The sequence below is a fragment of the Lucilia sericata genome, unplaced genomic scaffold (genome assembly GCF_015586225.1).
Source record: "Lucilia sericata isolate MDLA Ls3-8-SP2 unplaced genomic scaffold, ASM1558622v1 Contig000573F_arrow, whole genome shotgun sequence".
NCBI lineage: Eukaryota > Metazoa > Arthropoda > Insecta > Diptera > Calliphoridae > Lucilia > Lucilia sericata.
The window spans coordinates 223,872-240,914 of record NW_023994581.1 but is presented as its reverse complement, the minus strand read 5'-3'; the positions used below and the strand labels follow the sequence as shown (position 1 = coordinate 240,914).

General features: G+C 32.7%; 1 protein-coding gene across 1 annotated transcript; it reads right to left on the bottom strand.

Annotated features, from left to right (window-relative positions):
- Positions 1-7,040: 7,040 nt before the first annotated feature.
- On the bottom strand, positions 7,041-13,835 carry LOC119606342 (angiotensin-converting enzyme). Its single transcript, XM_037959796.1, has 7 exons — positions 13,772-13,835; positions 9,573-10,191; positions 9,093-9,474; positions 8,686-9,034; positions 8,276-8,628; positions 8,044-8,216; positions 7,041-7,212 (listed from the first exon to the last, which is right to left on the bottom strand). The coding sequence occupies exons 2-7, from the start codon at positions 10,177-10,179 to the stop codon at positions 7,199-7,201; spliced, it is 1,878 nt and encodes a 625-aa protein (XP_037815724.1). The 5' UTR covers positions 10,180-10,191; positions 13,772-13,835; the 3' UTR covers positions 7,041-7,198.
- Positions 13,836-17,043: the final 3,208 nt, after the last annotated feature.

The window sequence follows — 17,043 nt, the reverse complement described above, 5'->3', positions numbered from 1 at the left end:
TATTCCAGCCTTGTATAGTCTAGTCTATAGTCTAGTCTATAGTCTAGTCCATAGACTTGTCTATAGTCTAGTCCGTAGTCTAGTCTATAGTCTAGTCCATAGTCTAGTCTGTAGTGTAGTCTATAGTCTAGTTTATAGTATAGTCTATAGTCTAGTCTGTAGTCTAGTCTGTAGTCTAGTCCATAGTCTAGTCTGTAGTCTAGTTTATAGTCTAATCTGTAGTCTAGTCTATAGTCTAGTCCATAGTCTAGTCTGTAGTCTAGTCTGTAGTCTAGTCTATAGTCTAGTCTATAGTCTAGTCTATATTCTAGTCTATAGTCTAGTCTATAGTCTAGTCTCTAGTCTAGTCTCTAGTCTAGTCTATATTCTGGTCTATAGTCTAGTCTATAGTCTAGTCTATAGTCTTGTCTATAGTCTAGTCTATAGTCCAGTTTATAGTCTAGTCTATTGTCTAGTCTATAGTCTAGTCCATAGTCTCGTCTATAGTCTAGTATATAGTCTAGTCTATAATCTAGTATTTAGTCTATTTTATAGTCTAGTATTTAGTCTAGTCTATAGTCTAGTCTATAGTCTAGTCTATAGTCTAGTCTATAGTCTAGTCTATAGTCTAGTCTATAGTCTTGTCTATAGTCTAGTCTATAGTCCAGTCTATAGTCTAGTCTATTGTCTAGTCTATAGTCTAGTCCATAGTCTCGTCTATAGTCTAGTATATAGTCTAGTCTATAATCTAGTATTTAGTCTATTTTATAGTCTAGTATTTAGTCTAGTCTATAGTCTAGTCTATAGTCTAGTCTATAGTCTAGTCTATAGTCTAGTCTATAGTCTAGTCTATAGTCTAGTCTATAGTCTAGTCTATAGTCTAGCCTATAGTCTAGTCTATAGTCTAGTCTATAGTCTAGGCTATAGTCTAGTCTATAGTCTAGTCTATAGTCTAGACTATAGTCTAGTCTATAGTCTAGTCTATTGTCTAGTCTATAGTCTAGTCTATAGTCTAGTCTATAGTCTAGTCTATAGTCTAGTCTATAATCTAGTCTATAGTCTAGTCTATAGTCTAGTCTATAGTCTAGTCTATAGTCTAGTCTATAGTCTAGTCTATAGTCTAGTCTATAGTCTAGTCTATAGTCTAGTCTATAGTCTAGTCTATAGTCTAGTCTATAGTCTAGTTTATAGTCTAGTCTATAGTCTTAGTCTAGTCTATAGTCTAGTCTATAGTCTAGTCTATAGTCTAGTCTATAGTCTAGTCTATAGTCTAGTCTATAGTCTAGTCTATAGTCTAGTCTATAGTCTAGTCTATAGTCTAGTCTATAGTCTAGTCTATAGTCTAGTCTATAGTCTAGTCTATAGTCTAGTCTATAGTCTAGTCTATAGTCTAGTCTATAGTCTAGTCTATAGTCTAGTCTATAGTCTAGTCTATAGTCTAGTCTATAGTCTAGTCTATAGTCTAGTCTATAGTCTAGTCTATAGTCTAGTCTATAGTCTAGTCTATAGTCTAGTCTATAGTCTAGTCTATAGTCTAGTCTATAGTCTAGTCTATAGTCTAGTCTATAGTCTAGTCTATAGTCTAGTCTATAGTCTAGTCTATAGTCTAGTCTATAGTCTAGTCTATGTCTAGTCTATAGTCTAGTCTATAGTCTATAGTCTAGTCTAGTCTATAGTCTAGTCTATAGTCTAGTCTATAGTCTAGTCTATAGTCTAGTCTATAGTCTAGTCTATAGTCTAGTCTATAGTCTAGTCTATAATCTAGTCTATAGTCTAGTCTATAGTCTAGTCTATAGTCTAGTCTATAGTCTAGTCTATAGTCTGGTCTATAGTCTAGTCTATAGTCTAGTCTATAGTCTAGTCTATAGTCTAGTCTATAGTCTAGTCTATAGTCTAGTATATAGTCTAGTCTATAGTGTCGTCTATATTCTAGCCTTTGTCCTAAACTTCTGTTTATTTAATTCAAATGTAATCATATGTGACGTACCTAGTGCGTGTGATTAATATTGATTAACGAATATTTTCATTTAAAACTATTAACAAATTCTTTAATTTAAACATTAAACTATTTTCGTTTTTTATAGGATTCTTTTATTTATATTGAAATCAAAATGTTATTAAAATGTTTTACAATTCAATCTTGATTTGCAATTAATTGTAACAAGTAATTAATTACTTCTGTAGCATAATGTATCTAGTGACCAAGTGTATATTAGTTTTTTTATTTATGTGTGTAGATTTATTTGTACGATTTCCCATTAACCTAGACCTTGAATTAATGTTTTGTCTTTTATAAGGTTTTTGTTTAACCAAATTATTTCCAGCAAAATGCATACGTTTTTCTTCTCTAATTACTTACTTTTCGTTGTTTTATAAAAAGAGTAATTTACAATGCTGCTGCATTTTTGTTTTATTATTTTTTTTTTTTTTTTGACTCATTTAATGATTCAGTTGTTCTTTCATTTGTTATAAGTCAATTTAAAATAAGTACTTTTGGTATTTATTTTTACTCTTATTAAGCAGTAAGTATGTAGATATTGTTAATAATTTTTGTATCTAGTTGTTTTGTTTGTATCAGTAATAAAAATAAATCGTGAGTTTTCGATTAGGCGCTACATAAATGGGAAGACATTATGGGTTTTGAAGATTTAAATTTTAAAATTTTTCAAATCACAATATTAGAAGAAGTATTTTACATTTGCTCTGAACTTTGGATTGGAGTGTATATAACTCTCAATTCATTAAGACAAATTTTTTAAATTTGAAATCTGTAGTGCTTGTAAAAGTCTACCAATTCCTCTCACATATATTTAACAACTTGTTTTCTTGTTCTAGTAACACTTCAATTTAATTATTATATTTTTTATTTTGCAAAATTATTCATTCATTCACTTGTTCATTTTGCATGAACCCGACATACATGTATAATTAATTTTTGTTTGTGCAGTTGTAGTGTCTCAAATCTGAATTTATTTACTGAAAATACACTGTAATGTGTCATTCTGATTTAAACCCTTATGTTTTCTTTATGATGATCACTTTTTTTGTTGAAATTAATTTTTAAAAAGCTTTGCTATTCATCTAAGCATTTAATTATTCTTTTGATTTGTATGTTAAAACTGTCAGTTTGTTTTTCAAGTTAATTTATTATAAACTTAAATTAAGCATTGTAATATTTTAATGTTTTGAATTGAAATCAAATAAAATCAGCAATTAATATTTAGGGAGGTACAGTTACAAAATCGAAAAATTTTTAACAACTGAGGCGTATGAGTAATATTAATTAACAAGCAACTTAGAAAATACCTTTTTTAATAGATTTTTCAACCACTTCTTTAAAATTTTGCTAATTAAATGTCAAGCTAACAAATCAAACAATTTTAGCTTTATTTCAAATTATATAAATTCCTTCACATATTACCCACTACAACCTAATATTGTTAATTACTCTCTCTTCTTTCTTTACTTTGATCTTTATCATAAAATTTTCTCTAATATTTGTATGCCCTCCCTATTATTAAAATTTTTTGCTCATAATTTTTCATCCAAATTGATATAATTTTATAACAAATTATTTGTAAATAATTTTTACATATAATTAGTTTTCAAGACGTGACACACCCTTATAAAGGAGAATTATTTACATTTAAAGTATATTTTAATATAAATACTTTATTAAGGTATTGATGATTATTTTTTGCTACATTACACTTAATGTATTGAATTCTAAGTGGATTAAATGGAATTTAATTTATTGAAAATTTTAAACACCTGTAAATATTTAAAGGAGGATTCTATTAAAAGTTCCCACGATTGTTGTTGAAATCGCCAGAAGATGTGTGAAAAATTTAATTAATATCAAATGACAGGGCAAATTAACTAACTGGAATTAAAATGAAACTAAAGCTTATAGACTAGATATAGATTATAATAGACTAGACTATAGACTGGACTAGACTTATCTAGAAAATAGACTGCAGGCTAAACTATAGACTAGACTATAGACTAGACTATAGAATTGACCATAGACTAGACTATAGACTATAGGCTAGAATTTAAACTAGACAATAGACTAGATTATATACTAGACTATAGGCTAGACTATAGACTAGACTATAGACTAGACTATAGACTAGACTATAGACTAGACTATAGACTAGACTATAGACTAGACTATAGACTAGACTAGACTAGACTATAGACTAATAGACTAGACTATAGACTAGACTATAGACTAGACTATAGACTAGACTATAGACTAGACTATAGACTAGACTATAGACTAGACTATAGACTAGACTATAGACTAGACTATAGACTAGAACTCTACACTAGACCTCTAGACTAGACTATAGACTAGACTATAGACTAGACTATAGACTAGACTAGACTAGACTATAGACTAGACTATAGACTAGGACTATAGACTAGACTAATAGACTAGTGAACTATAGACTAGACTATAGACTAGGATTATAGGACTAGACTATAGACTAGACTATAGGACTAGGACTATAGACTAGACTTAGACTAGACTAGACTAGATATAGACGTAGACTATAGACAGACTATAAGACTAGACTATAGACTAGACTATAGGCTAGACTATAGACTAGACTATAGACGAGACTATAGGACTACTATAGACTAGACTATAGACTAGACTATACGACTATAGACTAGCTAGACTAGACTATAGACTAGACTATAGACTAGACTATAGACTAGACTATAGACTAGACTATAGACTAGACTATAGACTAGACTATAGACTAGACTATAGACTAGACTATAGACTAGACTATAGACTAGACTATAGACTAGACTATAGACTAGACTATAGACTAGACTTAGAACTAGACTATAGACTAGCAACTATAGACTAGACTATAGACTAGACCTATAGACTAGACTATAGACCTAGACTAGAGACTAGACGAGAGACTAGACTATAGACCTAGACTATAGACTAGACTATAGACTAGACTATAGACTAGAACTATAGACTAGACTATAGACTAGACTATAGAACTAGACTATAGACGAGACTATAGACTAACTATAGACTAGACTATAGACTAGACTATAGACTAGAACTATAGACTAGACTATAGACTAGACTATAAGACTAGACTATAGACTAGACTAGAAGACTAGACTATAGAACTAGACTATAGACTAGACATAAAGCTAGACTAGAGACCTAGACTATAGACTAGAACTATAGACTAGAACTATAGACTAGACTACTATAGACTAGACTATAGACCTAGACTATAGACTAGACTATAGATATACTATAGACTAGACTATAGACTAACTAATAGACTATACTATATACTAGACTATAGACTAGACTATAACTATACTATGACTAGACTATAGACTAGACTATAGACTAGACTTTAGACTAGACTATGACTAGACTATAAGACTAGACTATGACTAGACCTATGACTAGACTAATGACTAGACTATAGACTAGACTATAGACTAGACTATAGACTAGACTATAGACTAGACTATAGACTAGACTATAGACTAGACTATAGACTAGACTATAGACTAGACTATAGACTAGACTATAGACTAGACTATAGACTAGACTATAGACTAGACTATAGACTAGACTATAGACTAGACTATAGACTAGACTATAGACTAGACTATAGACTAGACTATAGACTAGACTATAGACTAGACTATAGACTAGACTATAGACTAGACTATAGACTAGACTATAGACTAGACTATAGACTAGACTATAGACTAGACTATAGACTAGACTATAGACTAGACTATAGACTAGACTATAGACTAGACTATAGACTAGACTATAGAGACTATAGACTAGACTATAGACTAGACTATAGACTAGACTATAGACTAGACTATAGACTAGACTATAGACTAGACTATAGACTAGACTATAGACTAGACTATAGACTAGACTATAGACTAGACTATAGACTAGACTATAGACTAGACTATAGACTAGACTATAGACTAGACTATAGACTAGACTATAGACTAGACTATAGACTAGACTATAGACTAGACTATAGACTAGACTATAGACTAGACTATAGACTAGACTATAGACTAGACTATAGACTAGACTATAGACTAGACTATAGACTAGACTATAGACTAGACTATAGACTAGATTATAGACTAGACTACAGACCAGATTATAGACTAGACTATATACTAGACTATAGACTAGACTATAGACTAGACTATAGACTTGATTATAGACTAGACTATAGACTAGACTATAGACTAGACTATAGACTAGACTATAGACTTGATTATAGACTAGACTATAGACTAGACTATAGACTAGACTATAGACTAGACTATAGACTAGACTATAGACTAGACTATAGACTAGACTATAGACTAGACTATAGACTAGACTATAGACTAGACTATAGACTAGACTATAGACTAGACTATAGACTAGACTATAGACTAGACTATAGACTAGACTATAGACTAGACTATAGACTAGACTATAGACTAGACTATAGACTAGACTATAGACTAGACTATAGCTAGACTATAGACTAGACTATAGACTAGACTATAGACTAGACTATAGACTAGACTATAGACTAGACTATAGACTAGACTATAGACTAGACTATAGACTAGACTATAGACTAGACTATAGACTAGACTATAGACTAGACTATAGACTAGACTATAGACTAGACTATAGACTAGACTATAGACTAGACTATAGACTAGACTATAGACTAGACTATAGACTAGACTATAGACTAGACTATAGACTAGACTATAGACTAGACTATAGACTAGACTATAGACTAGACTATAGACTAGACTATAGACTAGACTATAGACTAGACTATAGACTTGATTATAGACTAGACTAGACTATAGACTAGACTATAGACTAGACTATAGAATAGACTATAGACTAGACTATAGACTAGACTATAGACCAGACTATAGACCAGACTATAGACTAGGACTATAGACTTGACTGTAGACCACGCTAGAGACTAGACTATGCAAAAAAACAAATGTTGTTAATTTAAATAAATTTTCTATTTATTTGAATCATCTTGTCTTATTAACAATTCAATACAATTTTAAAGCCTAAAAGTATGCAATAGTTTGTCTACTGATTTTTATATACAAATGTTAAATGAAATAATTTTAAATGCTGCGGCTATCGGCAACAAAATCTTCAGGGCTGACATTCTAAAATAGAAAATACATAAATAAGTTATTAAAAAAAAAACACATAAAAAATCTTTATCTACAGTCTAGTCTATTGTCTAGTCTATAGTCTGGTCTATTGTCTAGTCTATAGTCTGGTCTATAGTCTGGTCTATAGTCTGGACTATAGTCCAGTCTATAGTCTGGTCTATAGTCTGGTCTATAGTCTAGTCTATAGTCTAGTCTATAGTCTAGTCTATAGTCTAGTCTATAGTCTATAGTCTAGTCTATAGTCTAGTCTATAGTCTAGTCTATAGTCTAGTCTATAGTCTAGTCTATAGTCTAGTCTATAGTCTAGTCTATAGTCTAGTCTATAGTCTAGTCTATAGTCAAGTCTATAGTCTAGTCTATAGTCTAGTCTATAGTCTAGTCTATAGTCTAGTCTATAGTCTAGTCTATAGTCTAGTCTATAGTCTAGTCTATAGTCTAGTCTATAGTCTAGTCTATAGTCTAGTCTATAGTCTAATCTATAGTCTAGTCTATAGTCTAGTCTATAGTCTAATCTATAGTCTAGCCTATAGTCTAGTCTATAGTCTAGTCTGTAGTCTAGTCTATAGTCTAGTCTATAGTCTAGTCTATAGTCTAATCTATAGTCTTGTCTATAGTCTAGTCTATAGTCTAGTCTATAGTCTAATCTTGAGTCTAGCCTATAGTCTAGTCTATAGTCTAATCTATAGTCTAGCCTATAGTCTAGACTTTAGTCTAGTCTATAGTCTATGGTCTAGCCTATATTCTGGTCTATAGTCTGGTCTATAGTATAGTCTATAATCTAGTCCATAATATATAGTCTTTATCATAAAACTATAAACTTACTTTCCGATTTTTGCCATCCAACTTCATTATTATCCTTTTCATTTGCCTCCTTCAACCACTCAAACAAGGGCTTATAGTATTCCAATAAACCATTGATATTTAACTCCTCTGAGTCCACTAAAACTTTAAGGACCTCTTTAAAGCCCACCGAAGAACCCAAAGACATGGCTTTGCTATACGATAAAGTATAATATTAAAATCTCTATAAAATAGTTGCAGCTTTAAAACTTACTAAATCTTTTCACCCACTACATGATGACCAGTCAGGTCACACATATCTAAAGGTTTCTCGGGATCGCCCTTAACATATTCTCCGGTTAAAGAGCAAAAGTGTTCTAACAATTGATACTGCAAAACTATGCTGTAAATTTGGGTAGTATATTGATCATCCACTTCCATAAGTAATTTAGCGGGAGCATCAAAATCGGAATTTGATCGGGAAACAGGAGGTTCAGCTCCGGTATAGTCTTCAGTCAGACGCCAATAGGCACAGTTATCATTGATATCGATATGTTTATCTATAACATCCAAACGATAACGTTCCAAAATATAGAAAACAGGAATCAAGAAAATAGTGCGAAGACCCTGAGAAACAAAAGATCAATTAGAATGTTCTTATAAAATATTGATTCGACCACCTACATGCACATATAACCTATTGATACGGGCTTCTTTGGTGCTGTATGAAGAGTCTACTAATTTCAATCTCTCCAAATATTTAGGTGAAGAGGCAGTCAAAGAGAAGAATTTACCCAAAGCATCACTTAAATTGGGTATAGGTTCTTCTTGGTACAAAGTAGTAAGATTTTCATAGGCCCGGTAATAGTAGACATCTGACAAAGCCTCAAACATATTGAAAAAGGTGGGCTCACTGATGAGAGGACAATAGGAAAAGTTCACATGATTTAAGCCATAGAAAGACCAGGCCTTATGCCAGCAATGATCATCCTCTAAATCAGCTTTGGCCTCACAGCTGTCCTGCCAAAAGTTTCTGGAATTACAAAGAAATAATCAATGTTCTCTTGCTGTATAATTTCGATTTTACTTACTCCTCTAATGGCGGCATTCCCAGGGATCTAAAGAACTCTTTGGCATTCCAAAAGTTAATCTGAGCATTTGTCACGCCTCTCTTTAATAAACTATCGGTAATATTGGGCAATTTGGTCATATTGAAGGGTACATCCATAGACCAGCCTGCTTCTCCCAAATGAAAAGCATTGCCTATGAATATCTCCGCTAATTGTTGGGGATAGGGTTTATTGTATTCGATCAATTCTGGACCATATTTCAAACGCAATTGGCCTCTAATATAAGCATGAAATTGTACAAATAATGGCTTCAAATCGGACATTATCCTCTCCAAGTGGGTGGATATAGTAGAGCTGCTTTCACCAATATCCTTATGCCAGAAATCGGAAGGTTTGGAAAATCCTAAAAATTATGTATGGTTAAAATTAAACATGTTTTTCTAATGAAAAGTTTCTCGATATCGCAAGAAAACTGGGTCTTGACTTTCCATTCACACTCACCATTCATTTTCGCTGTCTTCCGATACAACTCTACAAACTTTTGAAAATCTTCCCTCGATGCTATGCCCGTCTTACGACGCCATTCCAACCAATAGTATTCGATTTCGCGCACATCATCGGTAGAGTGAAGAATATTTTGTACTTCGGGTATCAATCTTAAATCACAACGTTCCGGTTCCCTAAACGAACACAATTTAACATTTTTATAAATATCACTCATATTACTAGTGACAGCATAGAGCAGTTCCAAATCTTCTACGGGCAAAACCTCATAACCCACTTCGGGTATAAGAGACAATTGCCTTTTTAAATCTTTATTCTCCAAAGGTATTCTCTTGAATTTTGCCACTTTAGTAGAAATACTGTGTATAAAACGCATAATCTGTTGTGTGGCTATCTCGGACTGTAACATGGCTATGAGGTCATTGGGGCCTTTGATTTCATTTTGCCAATTGGCCATGACTTCTTTGTTGTAGAGAAAGGCTAGACGATGATTGACCGCTTCCAAAAAGTTGGAAACTTCCAATTCATTATCTGCAACATCGGCTTGACAACCGACTAGCAAGAGTAAGACTAGGGACCCTAAGAGTAGACAGCGTAGGTCCATTTTGGCAATAAACTGGAATAAAAAAAATTATTTACTTTTAAGTAATTAATTAAGAATATTTTAGATGCTTTTTAAATACTATTAAGCGAAAATATTCAACTTATTGAAAAAGTATAATACTAAAGACGTGTGATTTTCTTTAAAATAAACAACATAAAATGTTAATTATTTTAGTAAATATTTATTTTATTAGTTTAATATTTATGTCTGTGTAGCTTAATTCTTTTATTGGTGCGTATTTAAAGAAAATGGAATTAATCGAAATTAACACACCTGTGATTAACTCAAATTTTGCATTTGCAAAATTGAACTAGATCTAAACTATAAATGTATTTGAAAATATACAAAACTGAACTAGAACTCAACTCGAAATCAGAGCTAGAACTGAACTAGAATTGAACTAGAACTAAACTAGAACTGAACTAGAACTGAAATAGAACTGCACTAGAACTGAACTAGAACTGAACTAGAACTGAACTAGAACTGAACTAGAACTGAACTAGAACTGAACTAGAACTGAACTAGAACTGAACTAGAACTGAACTAGAACTGAACTAGAACTAAACTAGAACTGAACTAGAACTGAACTAGAACTGAACTAGAACTGAACTAGAACTGAACTAGAACTGAACTAAAACTGAACTAGAACTGAACTAGAATTGAACTAGAACTGAACTAGAACTGAACTAGAACTGAACTGGAACTGAACTAGAACTGAACTAGAACTGAACTAGAACTGAACTAGAACTGAACTAGAACTGAACTAACTAGAACTGAACTAGAACTGAACTAGAACTGAACTAGAACTGAACTAGAACTGAAACTAGAACTGAACTAGAACTGAACTAGAACTGAACTAGAAACTGAACTAGAACTGAACTAGAACTGAACTAGAACTGAACTAGAACTGAACTAGAACTGAACTAGAACTGAACTAGAACTGAACTAGAACTGAACTAGAACTGAACTAGAACTGAACTAGAACTGAACTAGAACTGAACTAGAACTGAACTAGAACTGAACTAGAACTGAACTAGAACTGAACTAGAACTGAACTAGAACTGAACTAGAACTGAACTAGAACTGAACTAGAACTGAACTAGAACTGAACTAGAACTGAACTAGAACTGAACTAGAACTGAACTAGAACTGAACTAGAACTGAACTAGAACTGAACTAGACTGACTAGAATGAACTAGAACTGAACTAGAACTGAACTAGAACTGAACTAGAACTGAACTAGAACTGAACTAGAACTGAACTAGAACTGAACTAGAACTGAACTAGAACTGAACTAGAACTGAACTAGAACTGAACTAGAACTGAACTAGAACTGAACTAGAACTGAACTAGAACTGAACTAGAACTGAACTAGAACTGAACTAGAACTGAACTAGAACTGAACTAGAACTGAACTAGAACTGAACTAGAACTGAACTAGAACTGAACTAGAACTGAACTAGAACTGAACTAGAACTGAACTAGAACTGAACTAGAACTGAACTAGAACTGAACTAGAACTGAACTAGAACTGAACTAGAACTGAACTAGAACTAACTAGAACTGAACTAGAACTGAACTAGAACTGAACTAGAACTGAACTAGAACTGAACTAGAACTGAACTAGAACTGAACTAGAACTGAACTAGAACTGAACTAGAACTGAACTAGAACTGAACTAGAACTGAACTAGAACTGAACTAGAACTGAACTAGAACTGAACTAGAACTGAACTAGAACTGAACTAGAACTGAACTAGAACTGAACTAGAACTGAACTAGAACTGAACTAGAACTAGAACTGAACTAGAACTGAACTAGAACTGAACTAGAACGAACTAGAACTGAAGAAACTGAACTAGAACTGAACTAGAACTGAACTAGACTGACAACTGAACTAGAAACTGAACTAGAACTGAACTAGAACTGAACTAGAACTGAACTGAACTGAACTAGAACTGAACTAGAACTGAACTAGAACTGAACTAGAACTGAACTAGAACTAGAACCTGAACTAGAACTGAACTAGAACGAACTAGAACTGAACTAGAACTGAACTAGAACTGAACTAGAACTGAATAGAACTGAACTAGAACTGAACTAGAAATGAACTAGAACTGAACTAGAACTGAACTAGAACTGAACTAGGAATGAACTAGAACTGAACTAGAACTGAACTAGAACTGAACTAGAACTGAACTAGAACTGAACTAGAACTGAACTAGAACTGAACTAGAACTGAACTAGAAACTGAACTAGAACGAACTAGAACTGAACTAGAACTGAACTAGAACTGAACTAACAGAACTAGAACCGAACTGAACTGAACTAGAACTGAACTAGAACTGAACTAGAACTGAACTAGACTGAACTAGAACTGAACTTGACTGAACTAGAACAGAACTAGAACTGAACTGGAACTGAACTAGAACTGAACTTGAACTGAACTTGAACTGAACTAGAACAGAACTAGAACTGAACTAGAACTGAACTAGAACTGAACTAGAACTGAACTTGAACTGAACTAGAAGAGACTAGAACTGAACTAGAACTGAACTAGAACTGAACTAGAACTGAACTAGAACTGAACTAGAACTGAACTAGAACTGAACTAGAACTGAACTAGAACTGAACTAGAACTGAACTAGAACTGAACTAGAACTGAACTAGAACTAAACTGGAACTAACTAGATGATTTACATTTCTCATGATATCGTCTTTAAGAGATGCGTGAAATCTGAAATTTTCACACCACAACTTGTTGATTACAAATCCAACGGAAATCCTTCATTAATGCAACGAAATCTAAACCTCAGTTTCATAACTTTAGAGTTTTCTTTATAAATTAATTGTAATTGTAAAAAATATGTAGTAACCAAACAATTGTAATTAAAGCCTAAACTACACCTGTTTGTTGGTTACAAACACAAATTAGCTTAAATCGTAAAACCAGTTAAATAATGAAAAAACGAAACACATAAATGAATAAATAAATATAAATGGTTACAAACAAATTATGCCATAATTCATTAATTATTATTTTTTATTGTTTCTTTGAGACCAACAGCTCAGTCTATTGTTTTGGTTTTTAAAATTATGAAAAAAACATAATTAACATTTCAAAGCATTTTAGTTTAAAGTGTAACAATTTTATGCAGAAATAAAACAAATAAATATCATTAACACAAATTCAAAATAAAAAACTGCGAATATTTAGGTTTTTAGCTTATAAAAGCAAAAATTTAAATGATTTCATAAATCTTCATTTAAAATTTAAATTCTTGTTTATTTTTTTTTATTTCAAACAAATTTCATTCACTTTCATTTGTCACTTGAAAGTGACCAAAATGTTGATGAGAAAATACACTTTTTCTTAGCCACAATTTTATTTTAAACATTTGTTGGTTTTTTTTTCACTTTTAACTGGGTACATAGTTTTCTAGGTCAATAACTTGTTGAACATAAGTAAATATTCTCTATTACCCGCTAGTAAACTTACTTAGACGAACGTGACTAGTTGTTGTATAAATTTGTAAATAAAATGTTTGTGTTTATTTTTCGAATTTTTCTAACTTCAAATATTTTTCAATTACCTCGCTTAAGCGTTTCTAAACCAAGACTAAAAATCCAATTCAAATGCTACCACCATCAAAGTATAAACCAGACAGAGTCATTCATTCGTTTTAGTCACTTTAAAAGCATAGAAAACCATTAATTTATTTTAATGATGGTTGGATGCATCCATCCATCCATTCATACGCTTATCTACATTCATAGTTACTTGTCTTTGTACTCGCTTTTTTGCTTTTTTTTTTAAATTCATAACTTTATTTGTGATTTTCTCTTTTTTTAAGCCGGCTTTTAAAACCAAAGCTAATCTTTAACCCAATCTCTTTTACTCTCTCTCTCTTGATTACAAATTCAAATGAAGAGAAATAAATATGTGATCGGTTTTATAAAAATAGCAGCAAATGTAAGTCAAGCCGAATACTAAATTATTCGGTATTAAAATAAAGAATAAAGAAAGTTTAAGAAAATCATTGATCACTATAACAGAACTAGAACAGAACTAGAACAGAACTAGAACAGAACTAGAACAGAACTAGAACAGAACTAGAACAGAACTAGAACAGAACTAGAACAGAACTAGAAGAGAACTAGAACAGAACTAGTACAGAACTCGAACAGAACTAGAACAGAACTAGAACAGAACTAGAACAGAACTAGAACAGAACTAGAACAGAACTAGAAACAGAACTAGAACAGAACTAGAACAGAACTAGAACAGAACTAGAACAGAACTAGAACAGAACTAGAACAGAACTAGTACAGAACTAGAACAGAACTAGAACAGAACTAGAACAGAACAGAACTAGAACAGAACTAGAACAGAACTAGAACAGAACTAGAACAGAACTAGAACAGAACTAGAACAGAACTAGAACAGAACTAGAACAGAACTAGAACAGAACTAGAACAGAACTAGAACAGAACTAGAACAGAACTAGAACAGAACTAGAACAGAACTAGAACAGAACTAGAACAGAACTAGAACAGAACTAGAACAGAACTAGAACACTAGAACAGAACTAGTACAGAACTAGAACAGAACTAGAACAGAACTAGAACAGAACTAGAACAGAACTAGAACAGAACTAGAACAGAACTAGAACAGAACTAGAACAGAACTAGAACAGAACTAGTACAGAACTAGAACAGAACTAGAACAGAACTAGAACAGAACTAGAACAGAACTAGAACAGAACTAGAACAGAACTAGAACAGAACTAGAACAGAACTAGAACAGAACTAGAACAGAACTAGAACAGAACTAGAACAGAACTAGAACAGAACTAGAACAGAACTAGAACAGAACTAGAACAGAACTAGAACAGAACTAGAACAGAACTAGAACAGAACTAGAACAGAACTAGTACAGAACTAGAACAGAACTAGAACAGAACTAGAACAGAACTAGAACAGAACTAGAACAGAACTAGAACAGAACTAGAACAGAACTAGAACAGGACTAGAACAGAACTAGAACAGAACTAGACAGAACTAGAACAGAACTAGAACAGAACTAGAACAGAACTAGAACAGAACTAGAACAGAACTAGAACAGAACTAGAACAGAACTAGAACAGAACTAGAACAGAACTAGAACAGAACTAGAACAGAACTAGAACAGAACTAGACAGAACTAGAACAGAACTAGAACAGAACTAGAACAGAACTAGAACAGAACTAGAACAGAACTAGAAAGAACTAGAACAGAACTAGAACAGAACTAGAACAGAACTAGAACAGAACTAGACAGAACTAGAACAGAACTAGAACAGAACTAGAACAGAACTAGAACAGAACTAGAACAGAACTAGAACAGAACTAGAACAGAACTAGAACAGAACTAGAACAGAACTAGAACAGAACTAGAACAGAACAGAACTAGAACAGAACTAGAACAGAACTAGAACAGAACTAGAACAGAAAACTAGAACAGAACTAGAACGAACTAGAACAGACACTAGAACAGAACTAGAACAGAACTAGAACAGAACTAGAACAGAACTAGAACAGAACTAGAACAGAACTAGAACAGAACTAGAACAGAACTAGAACAGAACTAGAACAGAACTAGAACAGAACTAGAACAGAACTAGACAGAACTAGAACAGAACTAGAACAGAACTAGAACAGAACTAGAACAGAACTAGAACAGAACTAGAACAGAACTAGAACAGAACTAGACAGAACTAGAACAGAACTAGAACAGAACTAGAACAGAACTAGAACAGAACTAGAACAGAACTAGAACAGAACTAGAACACAACTAGAACAACTAGAACACAACTAGAACAGAACAAGAACAGAACTAGAACAGAACTAGAACAGAACTAGAACAGAACTAGAACAGAACTAGAACAAACTAGAACAGAACTAGAACAGAACTAGAACAGAACTAGAACAGAACTAGAACAGAACTAGAACAGAACTAGAACAGAACTAGAACAGAACTAGAACAGAACTAGAACAGAACTAGAACAGAACTAGAACAGACTAGACAGAACTAGAACAGAACTAGAACAGAACTAGAACAGAACTAGAACAGAACTAGAACAGAACTAGAACATAACTAGAACAGAACTAGAACAGAACTAGAACAGAACTAGAACAGAACTAGAACAGAACTAGAACAGAACTAGAACAGAACTAGAACAGAACTAGAACAGAACTTGATTAGAACTAGAACAGAACTAGAACAGAACTAGAACAGAACTAGAACAGAACTAGAACAGAACTAGAACAGAACTAGAACAGAACTAGAACAGAACTAGAACAGAACTAGAACAGAACAGAACTAGAACAGAACTAGAACAGAACTAGAACAGAACTCGAACAGAACTAGAACAGAACTGAACACAGAATTAGGAACAGAAATTAGAACAGAACTAGAACAACTAGAACAGAACTAGAACAGAACTAGAACAGAACTAGAACCGAACTAGAAACAGAACTAGAACGAACTAGAACAGAACTAGAAACAGAACTAGAAACAGCAACTAGAACAGAACTAGAACAGAAACTAGAACAGACTAGAACATTAGAACAGAACTAGAACAGAACTAGAACAGACTAGAACAGAAACTAGAACAGACTAGAACAGAACTAGAACAGAACTAGACAGAACTAGAACAGAACTAGAACAGAACTAGAAGCAGAACTAGAACAAGAACGAGAACAGCAACTAGAACACGAACTAGAACCGAACTAGAACAGAACTAGAAACAGACCTTAGAACAGAACTAGAAACAGAAACTAGAACAGAACTAGAACAGAACAGAACAGAACTAGAACAGAACTA